Consider the following 27,270-nt stretch of genomic DNA (forward strand, 5'->3'; position numbering starts at 1 on the left):
TTTTGAACCATGGCAGTGTTGTCTTGCCGCCCCCAATGCCAGTTGAAGGTCAGCACTAGCCTACGGGAGAGCGACATAGTAAGAGTATAGGCTCTAGAGGCAGACAGACAGACAGACAGGCAGACAGACGGGCTTCTGATGGTGGCCCCACTGCTTCTCGGCTGTGCGACCTACGAGCAACTGTCTTCCACTTACAGCACTTCTGACACCAAGTGGGTGGGTTTTCCACACCGAGTCGTCCAGTTTTCCACGGACACCAACTGGGTGTCCTACGGTTTAATTCAATTCTGACACTAACTACCCAGAGTGAATGCTGACCCCACAGGTTAAGGGCTCAGACCCACAGGACCACCCCCACCTCAGATTCAGATACCGCTTGTAAACAGCGCGTCCCCAGTTCACCCACACTCCCGTCCAACTTGAATTGGGGGTCCCCACGACTCCCTCCCCGGGTTTAATAATTTGCCATTATAGATGACAGAACTCCTGGAAACACTTATGTTTACCAATGTCTTACAAATAACATTGTACAGAATACAAATGCATGGCCAGATGAAGAGGTATGTAGGCAAGGTCCAATAGGTCCCAAGCACAGGAACTGCTCTTCCCCTGTAGTTGTGTATGTCACCCTCCCAGCGTGTGGAGGTGTTTACCAACCCAGAAGCTCCCAGAACCCTCCAGTTCAGAGATTTTTATGGAGGCTCTGCCAAGTAGGCATGATGGATCGTTCACTCAATCTCCAGCCTCTCTCCTCTCCCCAGAGGTTGGGGGTGGGACTGACAGGTCCAAGCTTCTAATCATGACTTGGTCTTTCTGGTGACCCGACCCCATCCCGAAACTATTCAGGAGCCCACCGAGGGTTGCCTCGTCTTATCACCCACAAAATTTCAAGGAATTTAGGAGCTCTGTGTCAGGAACTGGGGGCGGAGACCAAACATATACTTCAAAGTCGGTCTCAGAATTTGGGAAAGTTACTTCACCCTCTGAATCTTAGGACTCTTGTGTGGAATTTATAAACCAAGGTTCATGTGGAGTTCCTAGCACCACGCCTAACCACATGACGCTCCGGAAACAAATGCCCGCTGTTGCGGCTGTGAAGACACATAGGATAACCACGGGAATCTCACGTCTTTGTGCAATTATTGCCACTTAATTCTCTAGATAGGAAAAGCTCACTCGTCTGATTGTTCTATAACTAATTTTCTTTAGATTTTTGGATACAATGTTCGCAACCATCTTGGAGGGTTCACGTTTCTCTGTTTCATACCATTCTACAAAGCTACCGCAACCAAGAGAGCAAGGTACAGTTTAATGAGAGCGAATTGAGAGTCCACAGATAAACCCTTACACTTATGGTGAATTCGTTTTTGACAAGGGCACCGAGACAACTCAGCAGTGGAAAGAATACTCTTTTCCACAGGCGGTGCTGGGACCATCGGATATCCACAAGCAAAAGAATGAAGTGGGATCCCTACCTCACATCATATACAAAAATTAACTCAGAATGGATCATGGGTACAAATGTAACAACTAAAACCACAAAACTGTCTGAAGAAAAATGGGAGTACATCTCTGCAAGCTTGGGTTAGGCAATGGTTTGTTAAATATGATACCAAAGCAAGTGAAAAAGAAAACAAAAAAAAAAATTGGACTTCATCCAATGAAAGACTGCTGTGCAGCAAACAAGACTATCAAGAAAGTGAAAAGACAATCCTCAGAATGGGACATGATTTTATATATATATATATATATATATATATATATATATATATATATATATATGACTTTTATCCAGAATATATAAAGAACTCTTACAATTCAACAATAAGAAGACAATCTGATTGAAAAATAAGCAGAGGAGTTAATTACACACTGTCCAAAAAATATACATACAAGCAACCAGTAAGCACATGAAAAGGTACTCAACATCGAGTCATTAGGAAAAATGCACATCAAACTCACATCTGCCAGGGTGGCTAGAATAAAAGACAGAATGTTTCATGTTTTCTGCTTTCTTTCTTGTTTTTTTTTCTTTAACTTTTTTTAATTTTTGAGAGAGAGAGAGCATAAACGGGTGAGGGGCAGAGAGAGAGAGTGAGACACAGAATCCGAAGCAGGCTCCAGGCTCTGAGCTATCAGCACAGAGCCCGACGTGGGGCTCCAGCTCACCAACCATGAGATCATGACCCGAGCCGAAGTTGGACACTTAACCGACTGAGCCACCCAGGCGCCCCATCACGTTTCCTGCTCTCTAAAATTCCCTGGTGAAGGAGGGACCCCGCCTACCTGCCTTCTTTGCTTTCTCTTTTGGGAACATGTGCTCAGGCATGTGGGTGCATCTTCTTGCCCCTGTGCTATTTATTCTTTGCTATTCAGTGCTATTTATTGGTTTTTTGTTTTTTTGTTTTTTTGTTTTTTTGTTTTTTTTTTTTTTGTCGTCTTTACCTGGGCTTTCTCACTGTCATGTTCTGAATACTGCCAAGGACCCTGTAGCTGAGTGGAGTTTCTCTGTTCCAGTTTGTGACTTCTGACTGTAGGACCTTAACATGAGCCTTGTTAGAAATGTGCCGAAAATGAGCTAAATCCAGCCTGAAGAATGAGGATCAAAAGGGCATCTCCTCTGACTGAAAAAAAAAAATGCACAAACATCAGAAGACAGATCTTAGAGACCCTGAATTGATGGCTCAAATGAGTAAGGTATTCCTACTCATTTTTGGATTAATCTTATTCCTAAGTGAATCCTGGGTATATCATTTACCTTTTGCTTAAACAGTATTGGTTAATGGCCATAGCTTTGAAGTTCTAAAATTGCTTATAAAATTTCTATTTACTCCTTTTTTTTTCTAGTATGCCACTTTTGGCCCCTTCCAACATGTTTCCAGCTGGATCTCTTGCTGTTCTCCATTAATTGTCAGCAGATTTGGGCTTTTTTTCCCCCCAAAGGGTAGTATAATTTTTTTTTCATGTCTTTACTTACTTACCTACTTTTTTTTTTTGAATTACCAAGTACTAGATGGGGTGCCTAGGTGGCTCAGTCGGTTAAGTGTCCAACTCTTGATTTCAGCTCAGGTCATGATGTCATGGTTTCATGGGTTCAAGCCCTGCGTCAAGCTCTGTGCTGACACAGCAGAGCCTGCTTGGGATTCTCTCTTCTTCTCTCTCTCTGTCCCTCCCCTGCTCACACTGTCTCAAAAATAAATAGACTTAAAAAATTTAAAAAAAAATTTAATTACCAAGCACTGGAAAAATCATCTGGAGGTAGGAGTAAAGTATCAGTATGTTAAGCATGAGTCTGAATTTTCATTTCTGAAATTTTCAAAATAGTCAGTCAACATGGACCATTTACATAATGGAAAGTTACGAAAACAGCGTTATAGCCATGGCTCCCAGAGCCTCCTTTAACTTTGATCCCTGAACTGCGTCACTCTTCAGGGTTGGCTCCCGTGTGACGCTTCTACGATTTTTGGGTCTGCATTTACAGATCACCGGAGTGCTTTCAGAAGGGAGGCAGAGCTTAGCAGACGGGGGGGCAGGTGACACAGCGGGACCCCCGGGGGACCAGAAGCCAGCCAGCACTGAAGTGACCCTCCTCGGCAGCGTGCTGCCTGTCACTCCAACACTGACACGCGCACGGAGTTAATGTGGGCCAACAAGGGAGATGCGGGTTAGATCTGCACCCGCTGCCGTGTTGGAAAGGCAAATGAGAAAAACGTACGGAAAGCACGTCTGGCAAAATTCAATGCCCTCGCGAAGGTCGCGTTGAGCCTCTGCCCAGATGCATGTTGCAGCCGTCTTGAAAGATGCTCTCAGACTGGAGGTGGGCTTTCTCCCGCCGCCCTCAGTGCCGAGCTGAGCCGAGCTGATGGCTGGTTTCCATTCCCACTGTCCCCCCCATGCCAGGAATTCCTCTGTGGACTCTCTGTCCGTTTCCACCCTTCCGAGCTCCTCTCTGCAGCCAAGGGGCTGGAAGTCTGCAGACAGAGTGTCCTGGAAATGCTTCCAGCTTCCTGATGAGCCGCTGGTGGGAGACTGGAAGGGAAGGGAGGGAAAAGTTCCTTTGTCGTCCTCCCGGGCCCTACATCCAACGTGACCGGTGTCCTTACAGGAAGACGGGCATTTGGACACAGACACTCGTGGAGAAATGCCGCGTGGCCACGATGGAGCCAGCCGCTGGAGGAATGCCAGGGGTTGACTGTTCCAGGGCCCTGGGAAATAGCGGCCTGCAGTGCACTGGCCACCACGTGTCGTGGGGACACCCCTCCCCAGAGGTGAATACTGAAGTTCAAACAGCTAAGCAGTCGCCAAGAGCCCCGAGAGAGAGAGAGAGAGGCTTCCCCCCAACAGTAGACAGAAGTCACTTATTTCTCGGAAACCCTGGCGTAGCTAAGACACTAACATACGCTTCCTATCATCCACTTAGTCAACGATTGACGGAACATGTATTAGGTGACATCTTGCCAGATGTGTGGGCCGCACAAATTGCTTCCGGTTCCGCTTTTGAGATGCTGGCAGGTTAACGTAGCTGGTACTTGTAGATACTTTGCTAGTTCCTAGGACCAAACCAAGTAGGTAGGGATTGATGCTCTTCACCAAATATCGCCAGCTGTCTGCCTTGAGCACGTGTAGGGTGACACTTCCTGAGGCCTCCAGACGGAAGCCCACATGACTGCCTCTGGCCCCTGGGCTGCTGGCAGAGCTGTGTGTCTGCCTTGAAGACAGAGCGGGCCAGCGTGAGGTCCTCCACAGCCCCTTTCCCTCTGCTTGACGATGGCCCCAGGTGAGGCAGTACCGTCCCATCGGCCTGGGTGACTGAGTGACTGTCACGGCCCATGGTGGACACATAGCATGAGCAAGAAGAGAAGTCTCCTCTCTGAAGGGGCTCTTGTCACCGTAGTGTCACCAGCATACGTTGACTGGCCCAACAAGAAAGACCCAGTATCTATCTGCTTTGCAGCTGCTAATGGTTCCCTAAAGGAAAATGTACATGTAAATAAAGGAAGTTCATACATATGCAGTTACTAACTGGCACAGAAGTCTGGTGACAAGAATGGGATAGCGTTGCAGGAAGGGAGGGAAGTTTTCCTTTCCTAAGAAGGAGTTTTCCATCTTAGGAAACTTCTAGAGGAAAGTCCCGCTCAGTGGAACCGAGGAGGCAGACACACAAAGCGGCACCCAGGATGCTGGCTGATGGGCACCAGAAGAGAAAGTGGGCAGGGTCCCGTAGTGTCTGAGACTGGCCGAGGGCTGGGAAGTCTCCTGGGGACCGGCATTTGGACGGGGTCTCAATGAGCAAGCCGAGAAGTGTGACAGAGGGGTCAGGACGGCTCCTGGCGTCGTTTCTGTGACATATGTCCACTGTCCAGCAAAGCTCCCATCACGGAGGAAGAGCCCGCTCCAGGCCCGCTGGCCGGTGCACAGAGTGACCGATAAATTCCAGGACAGGTGAGGTGCCCGTGGAAGGGCTGGGGCTCAGAAGGGTGGGGGCTGCTCAGGGAAAGAACGGGCCCCCAAGTTCAGAGTGCTCTCTGATGTGTTCCACAGGACGCCCTGCAGTCAGGAGAGAGGCCCCTTTCAGATTTGGTCAGGGCTCTGCACAGAACCAATAGGAGATACGTGATACAAATACAGGTGTAGATAAGAGAGAGGGGGCGTGGGGGTTGGAGGAATTTACCAGAAGGAATGGGCTCACGCGCTTGTGAGGCTGGCCAGTCTGCTGTCTGAGGGCGGGCTGGGGACTCAGGCAACAGGTGACACTGCAGCCTTGGGCCAGAATTTCTTCTTCTTCAGGAAACCTCAGTGCTTTGGCTCATACTCCTTCGGGGGCTGACTGAGTCCCACCTACGCCATGGAGAGTAACGTCCCTTACTGGGAGTCAGCTGACTGCCGAGGCTGACGGCATCTACTAACCACCGTCACAGCCACACCTAGATGGGGGTTTGACCGAAAAGCCGGCGTTAGAGCCGAGGTGACCCAGAAACTACCAGCACAGCCTCCAAAACACGCCTCCTGCTTACCGCCAAAGCCTCTGCTCCTTGGATGTGTACGTCTTCCCTTACGAAGCCCCCTCTTCCCGTCCTTCTGTCTACACCTGACCAATGCCCCGCCCCCACTCATGGAAAGCCTTCGCTCCTGGCCCCCCACCCTCCCCTCCATCCCTGCTCGGGCCAGTTTCCTTGGATGGGCCACAGTGGTGCCGGTTGAGCCAGCAGTCAGGTTCGTAGTCCCCTGTATCCTGGCTCTGTCCCCACCACGAGGGAGACGGAGGACTCAGCCTCACCTTCCTGCTCCTGGGCCTAACGCTGGACGTGTCCATCAGATATGCATTGGTGCACATATATGAGCCTCAGGTGGTGAGCTAGGACATCCTAGGATCTCTAACTTGATCATTCCCACAAGCCAACCTGTCACACTAGAGGCACAGATTTTAAAGCTAAAGCAACAATAATCTCAAATGCAGGGACTTCATTCTCGAGCCGTAAAAATCCCAAAAGGGTGACTCTTGAGATATGCCTGAGCTTAGGCCATCATGAAATGGTATCTGAGCAAAACAATTATCTTTAGAAAACTAGGTGATTTTCAGACACTCATTGAGAGGGCTCAGACTCAAGTCAGTAGGTAAGATATCCTCTCATCTTATAGGAAGCAACACATCCAGCATTAATATACATGGATCTGTATCTATATCTACATATACCCCTCCTCCATCTATCCATCCATCCTTCCTTCCATCCATCCATCATCCATCCATCCCTCTATCAAACTATCCATTCATCCATCCATCCATTTATCCTTCTTTCCTTTCCCTTTCCCTCCCACCCTCCCTTCCTTCCTCCCTTCCTTCTTTCCTTCCTTCTTTTCTTCCTTCCTTCCTTCCCTCCTTTTCCTTCCTTCCTTCTATTCATCTATCCATCATCCATCCACCCACCCATCCATGCACGAACATGTCCTCCTGCTCCAGTGGTGTCTTCCTTGTTTGCCAAAGAAATAAAGCCTTGATATTGTACTTTGTTGACATACCAGCTAAAAACTGCCTTCTACTCAGCAATGCAAATAAAACCCCTTAGTTGCATCAAGACTGATGGATGGTGTGGCCCTTGGCTGAGCTGGAGAGCGCAGGAGGGAAGCAGGAGGGCCTGGAGGAGGGGGTGCTCAGGTGCAGCCCCCGGGGGACACCCGTGGGGTGTGTGCCAGGAGGCTCAGATGCCCGGAGCAGCAAAGCTGGGAAGGAGAAGAGGGCTCCAGAAGGCATCCAGGGAGCCTGTGTGGACGGGGTGAGTAAGAGCTCTGGACATGCTTATTTTACGAACAAGGAGGTGGACACCCAAGAGAGGATGAGACATCAGACAAAGTGACAGAAAAGAGAATGCCAGGAGCACAAAGCTTTGAGACTGCGTCCTTTGGAAGCAGACTTTATGATACCATCTGATGGGTCTGATGACAGAGAGAGTGGAGACATTTTAAGACCAAAAAAAAAAAACCTCACCATCGGGCAATTTTTTTTAAATTCTACTTCATGTTTCCCCTTCCAAATTGAGATATAATTGACATGTATCACCGTGGGAGTTTCACTTACATACCCTGTGGAGTGGTCACCAAAGGCAGTTAACATCCATCACCTCATAGATACAGTGAAAGAAAAAGCATGAAAAGCAAAAAACGTCCTTCCCCTTGCGATGAGAACACTTAGGATCTACTGTCCTATACCAGCCGTCCTGTACATCCCTCGGCCTTGCTGGCTGGACGCCTCATGTGGCACATCCCACCCCTGGTTCCTATTTCTCTTATGACCACAGATTGTACCCTTTGACCACCTGCCTCCGATGTCTCCTCCACCCCATCCCTGCCTCTGGGAACCACAATTCTGATCTCTTTTTCTATGTGTTTGTTTGGTTTTGGTTTTTGGAGGCAGGGGAGTGGGGGGGGGGGGTTGGTGTTTTTCATTTGTTTGTTTGTTTTGGGTTTTTTTTTCGTTCCGCATAGGAGAGATCACGCAGTATTTGTCCTCCTCTGTCTGGCTTATTTCACTTCGCACAATGCCCTCAAGGTCCACCCATGTTGTCGCAAAGGCCAGAATTTCAATTTTTAATGGCTGAATAATATTCGCTGAGACAGACAGACAGATAGGTTTTTATCCATTTATCCATTAATGGACAAGTTTGTTTCCACATCTTGGCTTTTGGAAGTAATGCTGTTGTGAATGTGGAAATGTAGATATCGCTTCAAAATCGTATTTTCATTTCTTTTAGACGTACACCCCGAGATGGGACAGCGGGGTCATAGGGTAGTTGAGGAGCCCCGCGGAGTGTCTCCAGAGCGGCTGCAGCGGCCTGCGTTCCCACCAGCAGCGCACGAGGGCTCCGTTCCCACATCCTCCCCAGGAATTTTTATATCTTGTCCTTCTGGTGATGGCCGTTCCGACAGGCACAAGGGGAGAGCTCACTGTGGTTTTGATCTGTGTTTCCCACGTGGCTAGTCATGTTGAGCATCTTTTCACGTTCCCATCGGCCATTCACGTGTCTTCTTTGGAAAAACGGCTCCTCAGATCCTTTGCCCCTTTTTTAAAAAATGTAAGTCACACCCCGTAAGTTACTTTCATGGCCCCATCATGGATCCAAATCCACATTCTGGAAAACACCACCGGGGTATATCCCCAGACCACCAGGGAAGCCTGCCCCACCCCCTTCCGCCTGAAGGTCTCCTGTGAGCACTGTCCTCCCGTGCAGGCAAATCCGCAGAAATAGGCAGGTGGTCTGGCTGGGTCTGTTGTGCCTGGGGAGGAGGGGGAGGGCGACACGGAAAGGAAAGGGTGCGTATGTCTGGACTGACCCCCGGGTCCGGGGACCCTTTGGTGCTGTTATTCCAGCTGAGATCACCAGGCTGTACCATTTCACGCTCATCAGTGTGCCCCAGGTGGCCTCAGCCCCCTCCCTGAGGTACCGGGAGAGCCTGTCCTGGCTCCAAACCCTGCAGAGCAGGGACCAGGGACCCGCCCACCTGCCAGAGCCTGACTCCCTTCTCCTGCAGCCCTTTGCCCAAACCTCCTTATATAAAAGAACAAAAAAATCAAAACACAAACCAAAGCACAAACAGGAGGCTGGGTGCTCCCTAACCCCGGGCAAGGGCCCTCTCCCCACCGAGGCGGAACCACTCTGCCGCAGACCGAGATCCAGCTGCCTTCGCGTTTTTTCTTTTGTTTCCGTTTTTGTTTTAAGCTTGACGCCGATCCACAAGAACGTTTTGGGCAAATCGAAAAGCAGCGTGGAACTTAGATGCCGGCTTGGTGGCCGACGCGCTGCACACACAAGGCTCCGTGGAAATGACAGCAGGCAGCTTGGGAACCACTGCGGACCCTCCTCCGTCCGGCACCGAACTGCTCACCAGGCGGGAGAGGATCGTCATTAAGGGTCAGAAATGATGCCTGGAGATTTTCAGTTGACGTATCTTGCATTCTGTGGAGGCAAGTGTGTTCTTTTTTTTTTTTTTTTTTTTTTAATTTTTGAAATTCATTCATTTCTGAGAGAGAGACAGAGCATGAGACAGGCAGGGGCAGAGAGAGAGGGAGACACAAAATCCAAAGCAGGCTCCAGGCTCTGAGCTGTCAGCACAGAGCCCGACACGGGGCTGGAACCCACGAATCATGAGATCATGACCTGAGCTGAAGTCGGTTGTTCGACCGACAGCCCCCCAGGCACCTGGTGTGAAGGTAAGCGTGTTCTAATAGGTTTACACGGGAATACACTCATGGGGCACCCGGGGCCGTGTCTCAGGAAAATCCCTAGGATCTGCCTCTCTCTCTCTGTGTCTGTCTCCCTCTCTCTCTCTTTTCCCTCTCTTTCTTCTGTGCTTGCGTTCTTTCAGGAAGGAGTGTTTGGTCCAACTAAGGGGAACTAGGAGGAGCCTCTTGGAGGAAGGGGCATTTAGGTTGGGGTTGGAAGAATCACTTCCAGTGGGGGAAGCGTTTCGGGCTTTGAGGAAAACCTGGAAGGGCAGGAGGACTTAGGGCGGCTCCTTTGGGAAGGGGAAGGGTCCCGGGTCACGGCAGCATGCACGGGTGGTGGGAAGGTGGGCAACACAGGACACAGGAGGGCTGCAGCCCGAGCCCAGAGGAAGCCTCCATCTGCGGGCAGTGAGGAGCAGTTAGGAGATTATCCAAAGGGAGCAAGCCGACCCGTGTTACAAAACACGCATGTTGGTGGCACTATAGAGCAGGGACAGCTGAGGCAGGATGGGGGTGGCTTACCAAACTCTATGGGCCACAGTTAGGGGACTGGAGTGCCCCGAGCCCCCTGCCCTCCAGAAGCTACCCACGGACACGCCCTCATCCACGTGACAGCCCGGCAGGTGAACCAGGAGGGGGCAGAGCCCCAGTCACGGTCCATCCGGACCCCAACAAAACGGTCCCAACGGCCAGCATCTCTGGGAGTGACTGTCACACGGTGTTTCTATTTCCCGTCTCCGAGTACAAAGACAACCGACGAGAGGATGTGGGTGGAGGAGATCGAGTCTTCACTGCAAATTTCTGTGATTGGAGGTCCTTTCGATGGTCTTGGTGGCATAGCATTTACCGGGGAATAATCAAGCCTTGGGATTTCGTCTAGTCACGCATAGTGAGTCACGTATGCTGCGGGCCCGTCACAGAATTACAGGCTTTGCTTTCAACGCGCGGCTTGTAGACCCTAACGTTCCCTGCAAATCAGTCACCAAGATGGAACCTGGCGTGTCCCTTCCCCCGGGGGGGGGGGGGGTGGGGAGTGTGTCTCCAGAGACGCCCAGGGTCCCTGCCCCCAGCTGCCCTCTGCGGCCACCCCAACATCATGCCAGGGCAGGCCCCGTGACCCACTCGAGAGGTGGGTCTAGACCTAGAAGGCCCGGCAAAGTCCATATTTGTGTTTTCAGGAGTCCTTGGCGACCGTGTGAGACAGGAGACAGGAAATCACGGCCTTCAGACAAATCCGGCCCCTGACGTGTGTTTCTGTAAATAAAGTTTTATTGTAACAGCCATGCCTAATGGCCCACGTATTTGTTCTGTGGCTGCTTGTGGTTACGACAGTAGGGCCGAGTCCTTGTGACGGGGGCCGTGGGGCCCCAAAGGGTAAGATATCTGCTCTCTGGCCCTTTCCAGAAAAGCCTGCCAAACGCTAACGTAAGAAGCCCACCTACCACACGGAGAGGCCCAGCGGTTCCGTGTACGGGTCACAGCACCAGGGGACTGGTCTCCAGGAAGACAGAACGCCCCGCGGAGCAGGGGCGAGAGAACGGCAGCTCCGAGTCACTGTGTTGGGCAATTGATTACACAGCCACCTCTAACTGGAACCCCTCCTCCCGCCCCCGCCCCCGCCCCCGCCCCCCAGGACGGTCAGGCTGTGGCCGTGAAACGGGATGACAAGATCAGACACAAGGCGGGGCTGGACACTCATTCCCGGCACCGCCCAATAGGACACCTGAGTGGCCGCGGAGCTTTTCTGGAGAAACAGAGCAACTCATGCTGAAACCAGCTCTAAACCACACACTTCTGTTTCCTTCACCCCGTACGTCATCCCCACCGTCGGCAACAGTTTGACCACACTTTGGTCTGTGGGCTCCTGCCTTTTAAATGCATCTTATCGTTACGAATGCGGTACGGGTACCCGAAGGGTCGCCCAGGACGGAAACTCCTCCCCTGACACACAGAAGCCACGTGGGCTCCTTGCACCCAGTTCTAGAATGTCTTCTTAAAGAGACAAGCCGGTCGCTGAACCTGTCTTTAAAGAGACGAGAAGCGCCATGAATCCAGCCTCGGTTTCCATCAGTTACACCTGTTCCCGGCTAAGTGACAATCAGAACACACTCTACTTGTCGCATTTCCTCGACAGCATCTTGACAGAGGCTCAGTGCCCTCTCCCTCCTGCTGGAGAAGCCGCTGCTTACAAAAGGCAAATGGCAGGTCGTGGTGGGTGACGCAGGGGACGCCTGTAGTCAGCACGACTGCCCACCGGGACAGTCGGCCCCCTCCCCAGAGGGCGGGTCAGGCAGGAGGCCCCAAGGACGCATGCACCTCGAGGCCAGAACCACATGAACCATGTTGTGTGACAAAGGGAAATCTGCAGACATGACTGAGGTTATAGGCATTTTTTTAATGTTTATTTGTTTTTGAGAGACAGAGACAGAGACAGAGCATGAGCATGAGCATGAGCGGGGGGGGGGGGTGGCGAGAGAGAGGGAGACACAGAATCGGAAGCAGGCTCCAGGCTCCGAGCCATCAGCACAGAGCCCAAAGCGGGGCTCGAACCCGTGACCCGTGAGATCATGACCTGAGCCGAAGTCGGACGCTCAACCCACTGAGCCACCCGGGCGCCCCTAAGGTTACAGACTTCAGTAGAGATTATCCCGGACTTCTGGGAGGGCCCAATTCCATCACACCCCCCTGACACCCAGAAAGCTCTTTCTGGCTGGAGGCGCAAACGTGTGACAGAAGGTGGCTTCAGAAATTGCCAAGTGTGACAGCGACTGGGTTTGGAGAGGCCGGGGTAGCATGAGGAAGTCGGGGGGGACCCCAGCCACCAGGACAGGCCCGTGAACAAGGCACTCCCGGGCCAGAGGGGGGCTCCTGGGACACTGTCCCCCGAGCAAGGCTTGACCAGCGTCCCTGTGGGGCGGCGCAGTCTCCGGGCCCCTTGGTCCCCACTGAAGAAAGTTCTGCTTCTCGTCACGCTGTCATCTCCTCCTACGGAGATGCATCACCAGGAGTCCACAAGCACCTATGCTTCCGGTTTTCGGGAATGAGTGAGTTCTTTCAGGGAAAAAGAAAGTGCCCCCTTTCACTGCACACCCACCCACAAAGCAATGCCTGTCTGCATTCCTCTGCTCACCAAGGTGTGCCTTATGCTAGAAGTTTCCATCCTATACCATTGTAAACTATCAGTGTTTGGTCAGCATGGTGGCGGCCACACCGTCCCTGGAAGGCACTGCGGTCCCCCCACTGTCCCTGGAAGCCATCGCGGTGTCCCCACCATTACTGGAAGCCATCACAGTCCCCACACCATTACTGGAAGCCATCACAGTCCCCACACCATTACTGGAAGCCATCACAGTCCCTTTTCTGGAGCCCAGGGCTGTTGTTGCCCAGGCAACCAAGAGGCCTTCCGACTGACTCAACCACACAGATGCTGCAGCTCCCACCATTCTCTTGGGTCTGTGTCCCGTCCTCTCCCGCTGCCCGGCCACCTGCCCACCACGGCTGTCCCTTGCTGCCTCCCAGCTCACAGGGTGCCCCCTTCACCCTTCCCATGCAGCCTTCTGGGCCCAGCGGATGGAAGATGGACAGGGGGCGGCTGTGTAAGCATTGACCCACCACAGGTGAACCCTCTGTCCCCCCACCTGCCTGGACAAGGAGGCGCCCTGGCAACTGTCGCCCTGTCGCACGTCTGTAAACATTGGATCAGGCCTCGAGCGGGCCTGCACTGAGCTCCCTTGGGGGAAACTGAGGCAGGAGGGCAGGAGAGGGCGGGAGGGAGCTGGGTACACAGGACAGTTAACGCTGGATTTTACTCTTGTAGAACCTCTATTATTTCACCTACTAGTATATGCTGGAGGGGAAAGAATCAGTTCCTGCAAAAAAGAACAATTAACCACCTAAAATCATAGTACCTCAAAATGCATGTAGACCTTGTCTCACACCCAGGGCTCAGCTCTGTTCTAACGCTGTTTGTCTCACAATATCTTAGCCCCGCTGGCCCCTGCTTCCTGGCAGCAGGGGCTCCAGCCGAAGAGACCCCGGGAGGCAGGGGGGCCGGAGTGTGACTGCCCCAGTGACCCTGGCCCAGGGCTTCCCTCCTGAGCCGCGGGTGGCCACCGTGGGTGCTGTGGACGCCTGGGGTTCCCTCGGGGACTCATTTTGGGTTCTGGAGGACCATTCCGCCCCGCGGTGGCTGTCACAGAAAGTGCTTGGCTGACGCCTTGCAGTGCTGTGTTCCTACCAACAAGCCTTGGCTCTCTGCCTGCCCCCATCCCAGGCACTGACTAGGTGTGGCCACCCTGCCCTTCCTGCCTCGGGATCCTGGGGGAAGGGGTGCCCAGCAGGACCCAGGGCAGGACAGAAGCCTGGACACCAGCAGGGCCCCTGACCTCCCTGACAGTGGGTGATAGAGCGGTCGGAATGGGAGCTGGGAGAGGGGCACCTGGGTAGCTCAGTCGGTCAGGTATCCAACTTCCACTCAGGTCATGATCTTTCGTTGAGCCCCGAGCCAGGCTCTGTGCCGACAGCTCGGAGCCTGGAGCCTGCTTCCGATTCTGTGTGTGTGTGTGTCTCTCTCTCTCTGCCCCTCCCCCATTTGCTCTCTCTCTCAAAATTGAACAAATGTTAAAACAAATTTTTTTAAGGAAAAAAAAAAAGAAAACTGGGTGAGAACAGAGTGAGGGTCTGTCCTGACCTGGAGGGCCACAGCCAGACAGGCCTTGAATGACCCTGGTTATGTGTGGGCGCCACCCCCTACATGGCCAGCAAGGCCCAGCATCAGGCGGGGCCAGGTCTGCAAGCAGCCCCCAGGCTCAGGGCTGGCCCATCACGGCCACCCAAGGACCCAGGGGGACAAAGGGCTCCTCCTGGCATGAGGGAAGGGAGGAGGGACGTCAGACGAGGCTCAAGTTCTCCATCACGACATTCAACTGCACCACCGAAGCATGGAAAGAGCCAAAGACCATGTGTAACGAATGCTTGTGGCTGTGTCCCAATAAAACTTTATTCACAAAAAACAGCGGTGGGCCACGTTTGGCCCCCAGGCTGTAGTTTGCCAGTTCTTGGCTTAGGCAGTGCTTCTCAAACTCTGATGGCCTCGGGTCACCCAGGGAGCTTGCTAAAACGAAGATTCTGACCAAGCAAGTCTGAGCACAATGCTGTCTTTTTTTTTTTTTTTTTTTTTTTTTAAGTGCACTTAAAAATTTCCTGACAGTAATGGTTTTTAAAAGTTAAAAGAAACAAGGGACATTCATATTAATAGGATATTTTATCTAAGTATTTTGATACTCAAGATATTACTATTTCATCCAGGTGCACTAATCAGTCCCAGTGACTGGGGTGATGGATGGCGGAGGCCAGCGTGAGGCCTGAGACTCTGAATTTCTGATAAGCTCCCATGATGCTGCCGGTCCAGGGACGATGTTTTGTTGCCAGGGCCTGGAGAGCCCTCCCTCCTACCTGGGCATACCGGGCAGTTGTGTAGCTTTGCACAATTTTCTGCAGAAGAGTCGACAAATTGCACACCTACCCTAACGCGATGTGAATGTTTAAGCTCAGAGCTTCGGGAGCATCCAGCCCCAAGTTCATCGATGCCATCACCGTGTGATCCCCATCAACTAGCATTCTCGAATGCTCTCATCCGCTGGTTTTACACAAAGCCCAGGAAAGGGGCTGCATCATACAAAGGGGGGGGGGGGCGTGTGGGTAGAGAATGGCAGAACACAAGGGTTGCGACCGTCTGTGTGGCAGGCCCTTCACGTATAAAACGTGGTGTGCGTGAATGGCTCACACGATTACGGAGGCTGGGAGTCCTGCGTTCTGTCTGCAAACTGCAGACCAGGGAAGTCGGTGGGGTGGCTCTCTGAACCGGAGGGCTGATGGTGCACGTTCCCGTCCCGAGGCGGGAGTGGACGGTCCCAGCTCAGCAGGCAAGCAGAGAGAAGCAGGTCCTGAGATGAAGGTCCACAGAAGGATCGACGAAGAACTCCAGGAAAGACGGTGGCGGGATGGAGAAGAATCGAGAACAGGGGACAATTTGGGGCCAGTCCCCAGCGCGGCGGTGGGGAGCTTTCAGCCCGACCCTCGGGGGACCCAGGCAGACTCCGCACCTCCACGAGCCTTGCCAGCCAAGGACACGGGTGAGGGAGGGAGCGGAGACACAGACCCCCGGCCCCTCCTGTGCTCTGTGCCTCCAGCAAAGCAGCTCTCGCAGCCTGAGTTGCCCACAGGAGGTGTTGGCCATGGGAACAGCACGGAGAGCCCAGAGCAGGAAGCAGAAACGGGAACGCAACCCAAGGGCGCCTGGCCAGACCCTCCACACTCGAGAACCTCCCAAGACCTTCAGCACGGCAGGACCCCCATCATCTGGGGACCCGCTGCGTGGGGCGAGCCGTGGAGGCTCCTCTGTGCTTATTACGCACAAGGCCCCTGCACTCCTCTGAGCCTCACTCAGATCAGAGAGCTGGTGGCTCATTCACCCCCGTGAGTGTCGCTCCCTGGGGCGCCAATGTCCACACCGGCGCTGTGCCCCTTCAGGTGAACTCAGCTTCTTCCTGTCAAACGTCTCTTGATCTCTGCGCAGAGCAATAAAACCTCTCCTCCTGGCAGACCACGCCACGGACAAGAGCAGTGTCCCTTTGTGATGTCACCCAGCTGGGCGACGGAGTGGCTGGGCTGCCTCTGCCCGACCCTCTTCCCAGCTGTCCCTGCAGGTAGCTGGCACTGGACCCGAGCCCAGACTCCCGTACCCCCCAACCTCCCCCAGTCTGCCAGGCAGCCTGTCACCGCCCTCATTGTGTGCCTTCATTAGCGTTCAGCCCCTTGGGTCTGTCTCCTCCTTCCCTATTTGCTGCTGGACTGTGGGTCTCGGGTGGTCAGGGGGCAGGAGAGCGGTAGGGGACAGGCACAGGCCTCCCACCTGCCTCCGGTGCCTACGATCCCTGGGAATTTAACAGCCAAGGGAGACGTTCCAAGTCCGGCGGACGCCACACCGATTCGGGGCAGGAAGCCCGCCGCTGCTGCAACACCTCCTGTGCTGCATATGTCCAGATGGGGACACATGCTGGAGGTGCCCTCACTGCTCCGCTCTGCTGGTGTGCTCCCCCCACCCCCGAATCCCTTCTCCCACAGGGTTCCTGCAGTTCAGCCCCGCCCAAGCTCCCCGGCAGCCCCGGGAGCCGTGCCTCGTTTCTCCAGAACCTCCTGCCCTCCCGCCTTCCTGCTGCGCGAGCAGAAACAACCGGGCGCCTTTGATCTTTGCCCTTCTTGTTTGCCCATCGTGCTGTGCTGCTGGGCCCCGCGTCTCTCCCTACCAGGGGCCTCCCTGGCCACTTCCTGGAGCTCAGGCTCCCCCCACAGCCCCCTCCCCCACCCCGCGGTCCCGGCCTCTGCTTCTAGAGCCTGTCATGGGAGGTCAGGATTTTCCCTCGTGGCTGGATGAGCCCCAAGTCCTTCCTTTGGCCACAGAGACCCGGCAGTGCGATCATACCCTGAGTGACCCTAAAAAAAAGGAGGAGGACGCTCAACAATCGGGCCGCGCCCCGCAGCGGGCACCAGACTTGCCGCCAGTCCTCCCCCGTGGCCAGGCCCTCCGTCACAGACCCATCGGACCAAGGCCTGTCCTGCAGCCCGCGCAGGAAGGGAGCCCACTCGCCTCCCTTGGTGCACCGTGACCACGGAATTGGGTACCAGGCTCGACGTGCCAGGGCCGAGAAGGGAGGGCAGGACCCACGCTCTAAAACCACAGCCCTGTTGTAGGAGCCGGGTGGTATATTTAGCAAAGCAGGATGTTTGTGGGCAAATCAACATTTTGCTGTAAATAAAATTCTGAGCTGAGGATTGCAGAAACTTCTTTAGCCTGTATGTTGCCGAGAAAGCTCTTTTCCTGAAACGAGCTCACGGTGACCCCTCCTGCGGAGAGCTCCCGTGCCTTTGTGATGAGGGGTGTTGTCCGGGGCTGGAGCCGGAGCCCGAGGAGTTTGGAGAAGCTTCTCCCTGGGCGGGCCAGCAAGCCTGTTCCTCCTCACATCTGTGTGCTGTGCCCCCCACTGGCCAACCGGACCCTGGCATCCAGGTCTTGTCGTGACCGGCTTCCACCGCATACAGTTCCGCGGTTGGGGCTCAGGATTCTTTACGTCAAGAGCTCCGGTGGACGGCTGGCCCCACACTGGGACTGACCGGTGGGTGGCTCTGTGTGTATCTCGAGCCGTGTTGCACACACAACACACACACGGCACGTAGGAGGCACTACTCCATCCCCAAACCTGCCTCTCCCCTACTTTTGCCAACGTGTATTTGACTCGTTCCACCTGTGCCTGGTGGAGGAGAACCGTGCTGGGGAGACGCCGCGGCCCTTCCCAAATTCCCGACCTGTGGGTTTGGGGGCAAAACTAAATGGTTGTTTTAAGCCGCTGACCCCGGGGCCGTTTCGTGCTGCAACAGATGACCAAAGTACTGAGGGCGTGAGTCTCGGGGACACTTCCCTGGGAGTCCTGATGGGAAATTCTAGGAAGGCTTCCTGGAAGACCTAGTATCTCAGGGGGTGAGATGGGGGTGGGTGGGATGTTGCGAAAGAGAAAACAGCGTGAGCGGAGGAGGGCCCGCGGGGAGAGGGGGTCGCGTTTTCCTGCGGATGCACAGACCCTGGGAGGACAGAGGGCGGATGGTGAAGACGTTGGCGGACATGAGCTTCTGCCTGAGACGCTCCGGAATGTGGCTCGGCTGAGACTGCATTGCGGACGAGAAGGAGCACCCAGCCATCACCCAGGGCCTCTAGAGAGGATGGCAGAAGCGCCCTCGATGGCCCCGGGGTGGTCACACCAGCTCTGACGTCTCTGACTCGCGGAGACCACGGGTGTCTACACCAGCAGCCGGCGACGCGTTCGTGTGCCGGTCTCTTCCGAGCGCTCCTTAGCAAGGCTCTCTGAGATGGTGGCTGGGGCACACAGACCCCACTCCGGTGCGGAAGACTGGGCACCTAAAGGCACAGGAGCCGCCCAGTGTCCCATCTGGGGCACGAGTCCCGGAGGACGTCTGCAGGCCAAGAGGAGAGCTCACTGGAATGGAAGCTCCCGTGTCTGAGCCCAGAGACCCAGACCCTGCGGCAGGAGCAGCGCCACCGTGGGGCAGGGGCGGGGGGATGAAGGTCTAGATGGCCAACCTGGCCACACACATGACACGCTGGGTTTACACCCGGTAAAAGCCACACTTCTGGGCAAAGGTGGGGTGCCGCTTCGGGAACTTCAGTGCCTCGGGGTCTACCTAAAAGGGAGCTTCCGCATCGGGGGGCCCCAGACGGGTCCATGTCCCCAACAAGCTCCCAGGTGCATCAGTGCTGCCGCTGGCCCGGGAGCCATACCTGGAGCAGCCAGGATTTAGAGGACGTCTCCAAGAAGATGAGCCAGCATTTACCCGAATGCAGAAGGCTTTTCCCCAACATGAAAGGGGGAAAAAAAACAAATACAATTATATTCATTGTTCCAGGAAACAGCAATGAAATAGGAACAAATTACATGCTTTACTGCCGTCATGGTAGGATCAGCGCTGTGTGCCAGTGTTCTATAGCTCATGACAGTCACAAACTTAGCGGTATCGGATGATACCTGCTTACTAACCCGTGGCCCTCCAGGCCACAAGTCCCAGCGGGCTGGCCAGCTCACCACGGGGTGAAGTCAAGGCTCTTGTCAGCTCAAGGCTGTCGTCAGGAGGCACGGGGAAGAATCATTTCCAGGCTCCCCACTGCCTTGCAGCTGTGAACAGGACTCCCCACTTTCTTGCTGGCTGTCACAGGTTGGGGCGGGGGGCACTGCTCTCAGCAACCAGAAGCCACTCTCAGGTCCTTGTCCCAAAGCCAGAAACAGACACCACCCTCATCTCACATCTCTAATGTCCCCTTCCGTGACCAGCCAGCGAAAACACTCTGCTCTTAAAAGATTGCCGTGAGTTTAGGCCCACCCACATAATCTCCCTATTTTCAGGTCAACTGATGCAAATCCCTTTGCTGTGCAAAGTGACGTAGCCCTGGGAGTAACACCGGGGGAGCCAGGTCATGGGACCCTCTTAGATTTCTGCACCACAAGCCAGAGATGCTGCCTTAGGGAAAAACAAGCAAGTTGCAAAGATTTTCTTCTAGGACTTTCATGTCTATAAATTCGTGTACAGAGCAAGGGAAGGGTTGTGTTTTTTCCCCCCTATACGGATTGTTTAAAAAACATTCATTTCCCTACAGAATTGAATGGGTATCTTTGTTAAAAATCAACTGACCGCCCGAGCGTGGTTCTCTGTTACGTCCATCTGATCCGTACGTCCACACTACTTGATTCCTGTAGCTTTGTAGGAAGTCTGGAACTCAAGGGGTGTCTGTCCTCCAGCTTTTTAAAAATTGTTTGGACCATTCTAGGTCCTTTGTACAGCCGACCTTCGAACAATGCAGAGGTTAGGGGTGACAGCCCCCTGTACAGAAATCCACAAAGAACTTTTGACTCCCCCAAAACTTAACTGCTAATAACCAACTGTTGGCAAGAAGTCTTACCATAACATAGTTGATTAACACAATATTTTGTATGTCATACGTATTATATACTGTGTTCTTACCATAAAGTAAGCTTGAGAAAAGAAAATGCTATTAAGGGGGCACCTGCGTGGCTCAGTCTGTTGAGCATCTGACTTTGGCTCAGGTTATGATCTCATAGTTTGTGAGTTCGAGCCCCACATCAGGCTCTGTGCTGACAGCTCAGAGCCTGGAGCCTGCTTCCGAGTCTGTGTCTCCCCCTCTCTCTGCCCCTCCCCTGCTCATGCTCTGTCTCTCTGTCTCTCAATAATAAATAAACGTTAAAAATTAAAAAAAAGAAAAAGAAAATGCTATTAAGGAAAACATAAGGAAGAGAAAATACATTTACAGGACTAGACTATATTGGAAAAAAAAAAAATCTGCATCTCAGTGGACCCATGCAGTTCCTTCCAACCCACGTTGTTCAAGGGTCAATTATACTGTCAAGTGCATTTTAGAATTAGCTTCTCAATTTCTACACACAACCCTGCTGGAACTTTTAGTGGGATTGCACTGAATCTATAGATCGATTTGAGAAGAACGTGCGCCTTTGGGCAATGGGGTCTCTCAATCCAGGAACTTGGCACATCTCTCCATGTATTCCGGTCTTTTCAAATGTCTCTCTCAACAGTGCTCTGTCGTTTTCTGTGGACAGGAGTTGCACATCTTCTGTTGAATGTGTTTTTAACTATTTCATTTGCTGTTACAAATGGAATTTTTTAAAAATGTCCTTATTCAATTGTTTGCTGCTAGCATATGCATGTGCAGTTTAATTTTGTATATTAGCCTTGTATCCTGCAACTTACACTTAGTGGCTTTCTACTGGTAGATGCTTTGAGCTCTTCGGTGTAATCATGCTTAAACCATGTTTAAGTTGAGGCAGTTTTACTTCTCCCCTACCAACTATGTCTTTTACGTCCTTTTTTTTGTTTTACAGCCATAGCTCTTAGGGAGATGACTACAGTGATAAGAGAGCGCATGCTTCCTTATCTGGTTCCTGATCTTAGAGAGAAAGTACTCACTATTTCAACGGTAGGTATAGTATCGTGTGAACTCTAGGTTTTTCACAGATGCCCTTTATCCGATGAAAGAAGTCCCTTTCTTTTTTTATTTTGCTTAATTTTCTAGAAAAAAAAAAAAAAACAATTGCACAATCACAGTAAGAGATGTTAACCTTCCTCTCTCAGCCGTGTGTCGATCAGTTTGAAAAAGTGTAGCCACGTAGAACCGGACAGTGCCATTTACTTCAACCTAATTGCTATTTCTACATCATTTCGTATTCTTTTCAGGTACACATAAAAACCTACATACACATGGCACAAGTCTCAAAAAACGCAGAAGGTCTGTAAGTACATGAAGCAGATTCTCTGATCTCGCCTGAATTAAATTAGGAATCAGTAGCTAAATGGTATCCAGGAAAACCTCCAATATTTGGAAACTAAAGGATACACTTCTAAATAACACACGTTTCAAAAAAGGAAGTTGCAAATAACTTAGAAAATATCTCAAGCCCAAGTGGTAGTGAAAATCCATCATATCAAAATGGGGTGCCGCGAAGGCCGTGGCGAAAGGGAGTTCTATAGGTTTCAATGCCTGCGTCAGAAAAGAGGGAGAGTCTGAGATCAATGATTGAAGCGTCCACCTCAAGAGCCTAAAAAAGAAAGTAAACAAAGTAAACACAAAACAAGTGGAAGGAAAGAAATAATAAAGAGCACAAATCAACAAAACAGAAAACAGACATCAGCAAGACGTTCCAAAGCGAAATCCTAGTGTTTTCAAAGCAACAAAGTAGGTAAGCTCATACTCAGACCAATCAAGAAAATATTATAACAGAACATAAACCACTGATATCAAGCATAAAAGACTGGTTATCACTTGGATAACCAGGATAGGATAGATATTAAAAGGATAAGAAGCCAATTTTGTGAATGACTTTCTCCCAATCAGCTTGCTCACTTCATGAACTGGGCAATTTCCATGAAAAATGTAACTTACCAAAGTTTGGACAAGCTCAAAGAGAAAATGGGAAGAGCCCTGTATTCATGAAAGATATGGAGCCTGTTGTCATAAACCCTCCCAGCAAGGAAACCCCAGGCCCCCTCAGTTTCATAGATGAACCCCATCAAATGTTCAAAGAAGTGATAACACCAAACGTATGCAACAGAGAAACAGAGGAAGAGGGAACACATCCCACTGTGTTTCTGAGGCAAGCGTAACATCAACACCAAAACATAACACAACATTACCAAAAATCAAGGATTCTTTTTAAAGCACTAAAGTCAACACGGTAGTGCTCTGGAGAGTCTCAGAGTTGCCCAGCCCCATTGCAACACAAATGACTAACTTGAGCCAATGAGAACGAACTTCAACTCCTGACGTCATGATATTAAACTTCGTTCCACGATGTCTTTTGAGAGTTGGCCATGTTTGGTAACGAAGAGTCTTTTCGTTTTTATGTTTAAAAAATATTTTCATGTGTTTTTTCTTTATTTTTGAGAGAGAGAGAGTGAGAGAGAGCTGAGGAGGGGCAGAGAGAGAGAGAGGGGAACAGAGAATCCTAGCAGGCTCTGCACTGACCGCACAGACCCCGGTGTGGGACTCGATCCCAGGAACCGTGAGATCATGACCTGAGCTGAAATCAAGAGTTGGACACTTAACTGATGGAGTCATCCAGGCACCCCAAAGAATTTTTTTTTAATTTTTTTTTTTTAACGTTTATTTATTTTTGAGACAGAGAGAGACAGAGCATGAACGGGGGAGGGGCAGAGAGAGAGGGAGACACAGAATCGGAAGCAGGCTCCAGGCTCTGAGCCATCAGCACAGAGCCCGACGCGGGGCTCGAACTCACGGACCGCGAGATCGTGACCTGAGCTGAAGTCGGACGCTTAACCGACTGAGCCACCCAGGCGCCCCCCAAAGAATTTTTTTAAAAGAAAAAAATGGGGCATCTGAGTGGCTCAGTTGGTTAAGCGTCTGACTGTGGCTCAGGTCACAATCCCATGGTTTGTGAGTTTAAGCCCCACATCGAGATCTGCACTGACACGTGCAGAGCCTGCTTGGGATTCTCGCTCTCTCTCTCCCTCTCTCTACCCCTCCCCAACTTGAACTCTCTCTCTGCCTCTGTCAAAATAAAAAAACTTAAAAAACAAAAGAAAAAGAAAAAGAAAAAGAAATAACTCTGAGCAAAGAAACGCAGAAAATCATATTCCTGGCTTAGCAGAAATCCAAATATGGTAACGAGGACTCCAGAAAAACTGTGTTCGGAGGGGAACTAGAGAAGAACGACATGGAAAAGTCCAAGAGCGAAATGGGCCCGTGCTCCCTTTAATTGGCATGTGGTGCAGAATTTCTTACGTGTGTGTCAGTGGGTTCTTTGAAGAAAGCACCGCAACTCCTATTTTGACAGATGTTCTCAGTGTGGTTTCCACTGCACAGCTAAGTGACCTTTCCGCTCACAGGACCTGCGACGGTAAAACCTGAGAACTTTCTTACCTAGTTATTCAGAACCAGCAGGTCACCCGGAACACAAGGCTCGTGGCCACGGGCGGCTCCCACCGTGTGCGCATCCCCGGGGGCCCACGGGACCCCCGCGAGGGTGCAGCAACAAGCCTCCCCGGAATCACCCCTTCGGGAGTCACTCCCCAGAGACAGGGACACAGCAGCAGCAGAAAACCAACGGGAACCAGGTTTCTGATTGGAAATTCGGGACCCCGTTCTGACCAAGGACCTGGTGGCTGGCAGTCTGAGGGCGCCGGCGGTTCAGGAGAACCTGACGGTTCGTTTGCGGTTGAGGCAGCGACAGGCTCGGAGACGCGGCACGGGGGGTGGCCGGCGTCACCACCGCGTGGCCCGGGGCCCGAGGCCCACTCCGTGACGGGACCACGGGACGCAGAGAGGAGGACTAAGGACTGTTGAAGCGCTCTGACACTGCTGTGCCATCACGATGCGGGCGTGCTTTTTCATCATTCAGGCTTGTTGTGTTTTACAGAAGTACTCATCCAAGCAGAGAACAGGCCCTTCCACACGGACTGGGTGTGATGGCACTGTTCCGGAATGTGGGGTCCTCTGGCGGTGGGGGGGGGGCGGACCACAGGTAATGTGATGATGAAGCGTCTAATGACACACTGGTGTTTAGAACGGGCTTGAATGCAGGCCGAGCTGCCCCTCGAAGTCCTGCTCGTCCACCCCTCCGCCTTCCCCCCGGGTTCTGGGGTGTACAGAGGGGCTGCGGACCCGGTCAGGGCGCCTGGGGCGCACCTGAGCAGCTGGCTGCCGTCACATCGTCACCGGCACCACGACAAAGAGGCAGTACATGGCTGGGCGGGCTGGGCGCTGTGTGCACGGGGTCAGCAGCCCCTCACCAACCGTGCCTGGGCAGTTGCCGCTCCCGCCCGGCGGGAGGCCGGGGCACGGAGGCCCGGCTCACGTCAAATCTCACGAGAGAGCCTGAAACTCGTTTGTTTTTCCAAGTCAGACCCACGCTCCACTTAAATGTGGTTACTCACACACACCAACTGGAAATGACGCAGCTCTTTCTTCTTGTGCAATCCCCGCAGTGAGCATGTGCGAGCCCCGTGTCCTGGGGTCACACAGCCCCTGGCGATCGGCTCGATTTTCCGCGTCCCAGGGGTTTTATTTTACAAGGCTAACAGACTGCGGCCTGCATAGACTGCCCTGCCACACACGGCCCCTCTTTCCCTCTCGTTTTCAAGGACGGTCAAACCCCGGTGAACTTCGCTGTGATACGTGATTTCCGGATAAACGCATCTTGGGGCTCGGCAGGCCTGCCCGCAGGTGTGTTTGCCAGGAAACAAGCCGTGTCTAGTTTCTGTGGTTTGGCAGGGAAATCTCCAAGCTGGGTGGATTTGGGGAAAGAAGGAACCAAACTCAGGCCCGGAGAAGGTCTGGCTGATACGAAAGGATGCCGAGGTACGGTCCTGGGCTCAGCCGGGCCAGCCGAGGCCTGGGCAGCCACAGGGTCCTGGCCAGAAAAGACTCCGGATGCACCTGCACGGCTCCTTGGCCAAGGCCCTGGGTGGCCCCTCAGCGCCCCCTACTCCTATCAGCCCTGGGCTAAACACCCCCAAAGGAAGGGAGAACCGGGCTCTTTAGGGTATAAAGCGGACAGAACAGGACACGAGGCCCAGTGACACTGGCCTGTGTCCATGGGGACCCACAACTGCATCGTTCCCCGCCTAACAGTTGGGATTTGCCCTTTGACCCTTCCTCACCCTGTAGGCCTCCCGGACCTGCCTGGGATCTCAGGGTGGCTCTCGGACAGGACACGCCGCGGTGGCGTTTCAGGAGAGGCAGGTGAGCCCCTGCTGCTCCCCAGGGTGTGTGGGGGTGGAGACAGATGGCAGGTCAGTCCGCAGGGAAAGCTCGTTTGTCACAAAGGGGAAGTCACCGGGCAGCCCAAGGCTTATGGTTGTCGGACAGCAATAGGATCAGGGCCGTAGAGTCACTGAAATCAACATTATTTATGTAAAGATAACACAAGCTGTGGGGGGCGTTGGTGGGGGGTAGGACGAGTGGTCACTCATGGTCTCTGGGCTGCGGTGTCTCAGGCCTCCCCAGTACCACCGGAAATTCACTGTGCTGGGCATCCCCTGGCATCAGGGGCAATCATGTCCCTCACCCTGATCCCCGGAAGCTGCCCATCGCCACGAAGCAGGTGGGGCTGAGGGGGTGGGGAACGTGCAGGTGGACAGAGACGAGAGTTCATCCAGCCACGGTCCTCAAGGAGCTTCGAAGGGAGATCATTTTTAAGTGTATTTGGGGGGGGGGGGTGTAGGGGCAGAGAGAGACAAACAGAGGATCAGATCACTAACTACAGGTGGTCACAACATGAGCGGGGAAGAAGGGCCACGAGAGAAGACAGACGGGCAGGCCGACCCCCCACAGCTTGCGGAGGACTCAACACGGACCAGGTCCCAGCGGATCCAGGGTCAGGCTGGTGACTCTTAACCTCCCGATGTTGGTCCCACTCGGGGCCTCTCCCCCATTCATACTGTCACCCTGAGTTCTCGGTCACCAGTTCTGTGCTCCTCCTGGGCGCCTACAGTGCCCGCCACCCCTCCGACTACAGCTTGCTCCGCGCCCACTCCGGCCACGCTGGCTGGTGCATCACTTCCCGCGAGGACGCGCGCTGTCTGCGGAGTGAACCGCGCTCCGGAAGTAACGAGTGCAGATCAGGGCTAGGCCAGCGGTGGGTCCGGAGCTCGACCTGCCGGCCAGGGGTGGGCCCTGGGTGGCACGTTCTGCTCTCTCTGCCCGGAACCCCCTCCCGGCACCCCTGCCCAGAGGATCAGCAGCGTCCTCCCAGGGGCTCCCCTCCTGCGGCCGGCCCCCAAAGACGTCCACGTCCTCACCCCGGAACCTATGAACGTCACCTTGCCGACGTGATGGGCTAAGGGTTGTCCAGGTGGGCGTCCCCACAGCGGGGAGATGGACGGAAGACAACGAGAAGGTGCCGTGATCGTGGATTCCGGGCGCGGAGCCTGGGGCCTGTGCGTATGAGACCAGGAGGGAGGCTAGGGCCAGGGAAGGCGGGCAGCCTCTGGGCGCCGGGAAAGGAAACACAGATCCTGCCCCAGAGCCTCCAGAAGGAGCAGACCCTGCAGACCCCTTGACTTCAGCCCAGTGGGACTGAATTCTGGCTGCTAGACCAGCAAGAAGCGAACGTGCCCTGCTTTAAACCATCAAGTCAGGGGGCGCCTGGGTGGCTCAGTTGGTTAAGCGTCTGACTTCTCTCCCACTTAGGTCGTGATCTTACGGTTTGTGGGTCTGAGCCCCACCTCGAGCTCTGTGCTGACCACTCCGAGCGTAGAGCCTGCTTCGGATTCTGCGCCTCCCTCTCTCTCTGCCTCTCTCCCGCCCGTACTCTGTCCCTCTGGCTCTCTCTCAAAAATAAATAAACGTTAAACAAAAAAAAGATATAAACCATCAAGTCAGTGGTGACTGTCACAGCGGCCCAGGAAACGAACAGGCCGCCCGTCACCACCCTCAG

The 27,270-nt window shown here is 53.2% G+C and overlaps 1 protein-coding gene and 1 long non-coding RNA gene across 9 annotated transcripts in view; both read right to left on the minus strand.

The window, feature by feature from the left end:
- AUH (AU RNA binding methylglutaconyl-CoA hydratase) overlaps nt 1-27,270 on the minus strand; it is a 350,235-nt gene that overhangs the window by 139,328 nt on the left and 183,637 nt on the right. Inside the window, exon 11 of one of the 8 annotated variants that reach the window (XM_078436080.2) lies at nt 20,500-21,912. The exons of the other annotated variants lie outside the window; for them this stretch is intronic. Coding sequence (XP_078292206.2) covers nt 21,799-21,912 — 114 coding nt within the window. The 3' untranslated portion in view covers nt 20,500-21,798. Of the gene's footprint in view, nt 1-20,499; nt 21,913-27,270 lie in introns of those variants that run through there. 8 annotated transcript variants of the gene reach the window in all.
- LOC144613994 (uncharacterized) lies at nt 2,821-11,308 on the minus strand. The gene is made up of 2 exons (XR_013551514.2): nt 5,672-11,308; nt 2,821-5,547 (listed from the first exon to the last, which is right to left on the minus strand). It is a non-coding gene; the product is annotated as an uncharacterized LOC144613994 (long non-coding RNA).

Source organism: Panthera onca, chromosome D4 (assembly GCF_046562875.1).
Source record: "Panthera onca isolate mPanOnc1 chromosome D4, mPanOnc1 haplotype 2, whole genome shotgun sequence".
Lineage (NCBI taxonomy): Eukaryota > Metazoa > Chordata > Mammalia > Carnivora > Felidae > Panthera > Panthera onca.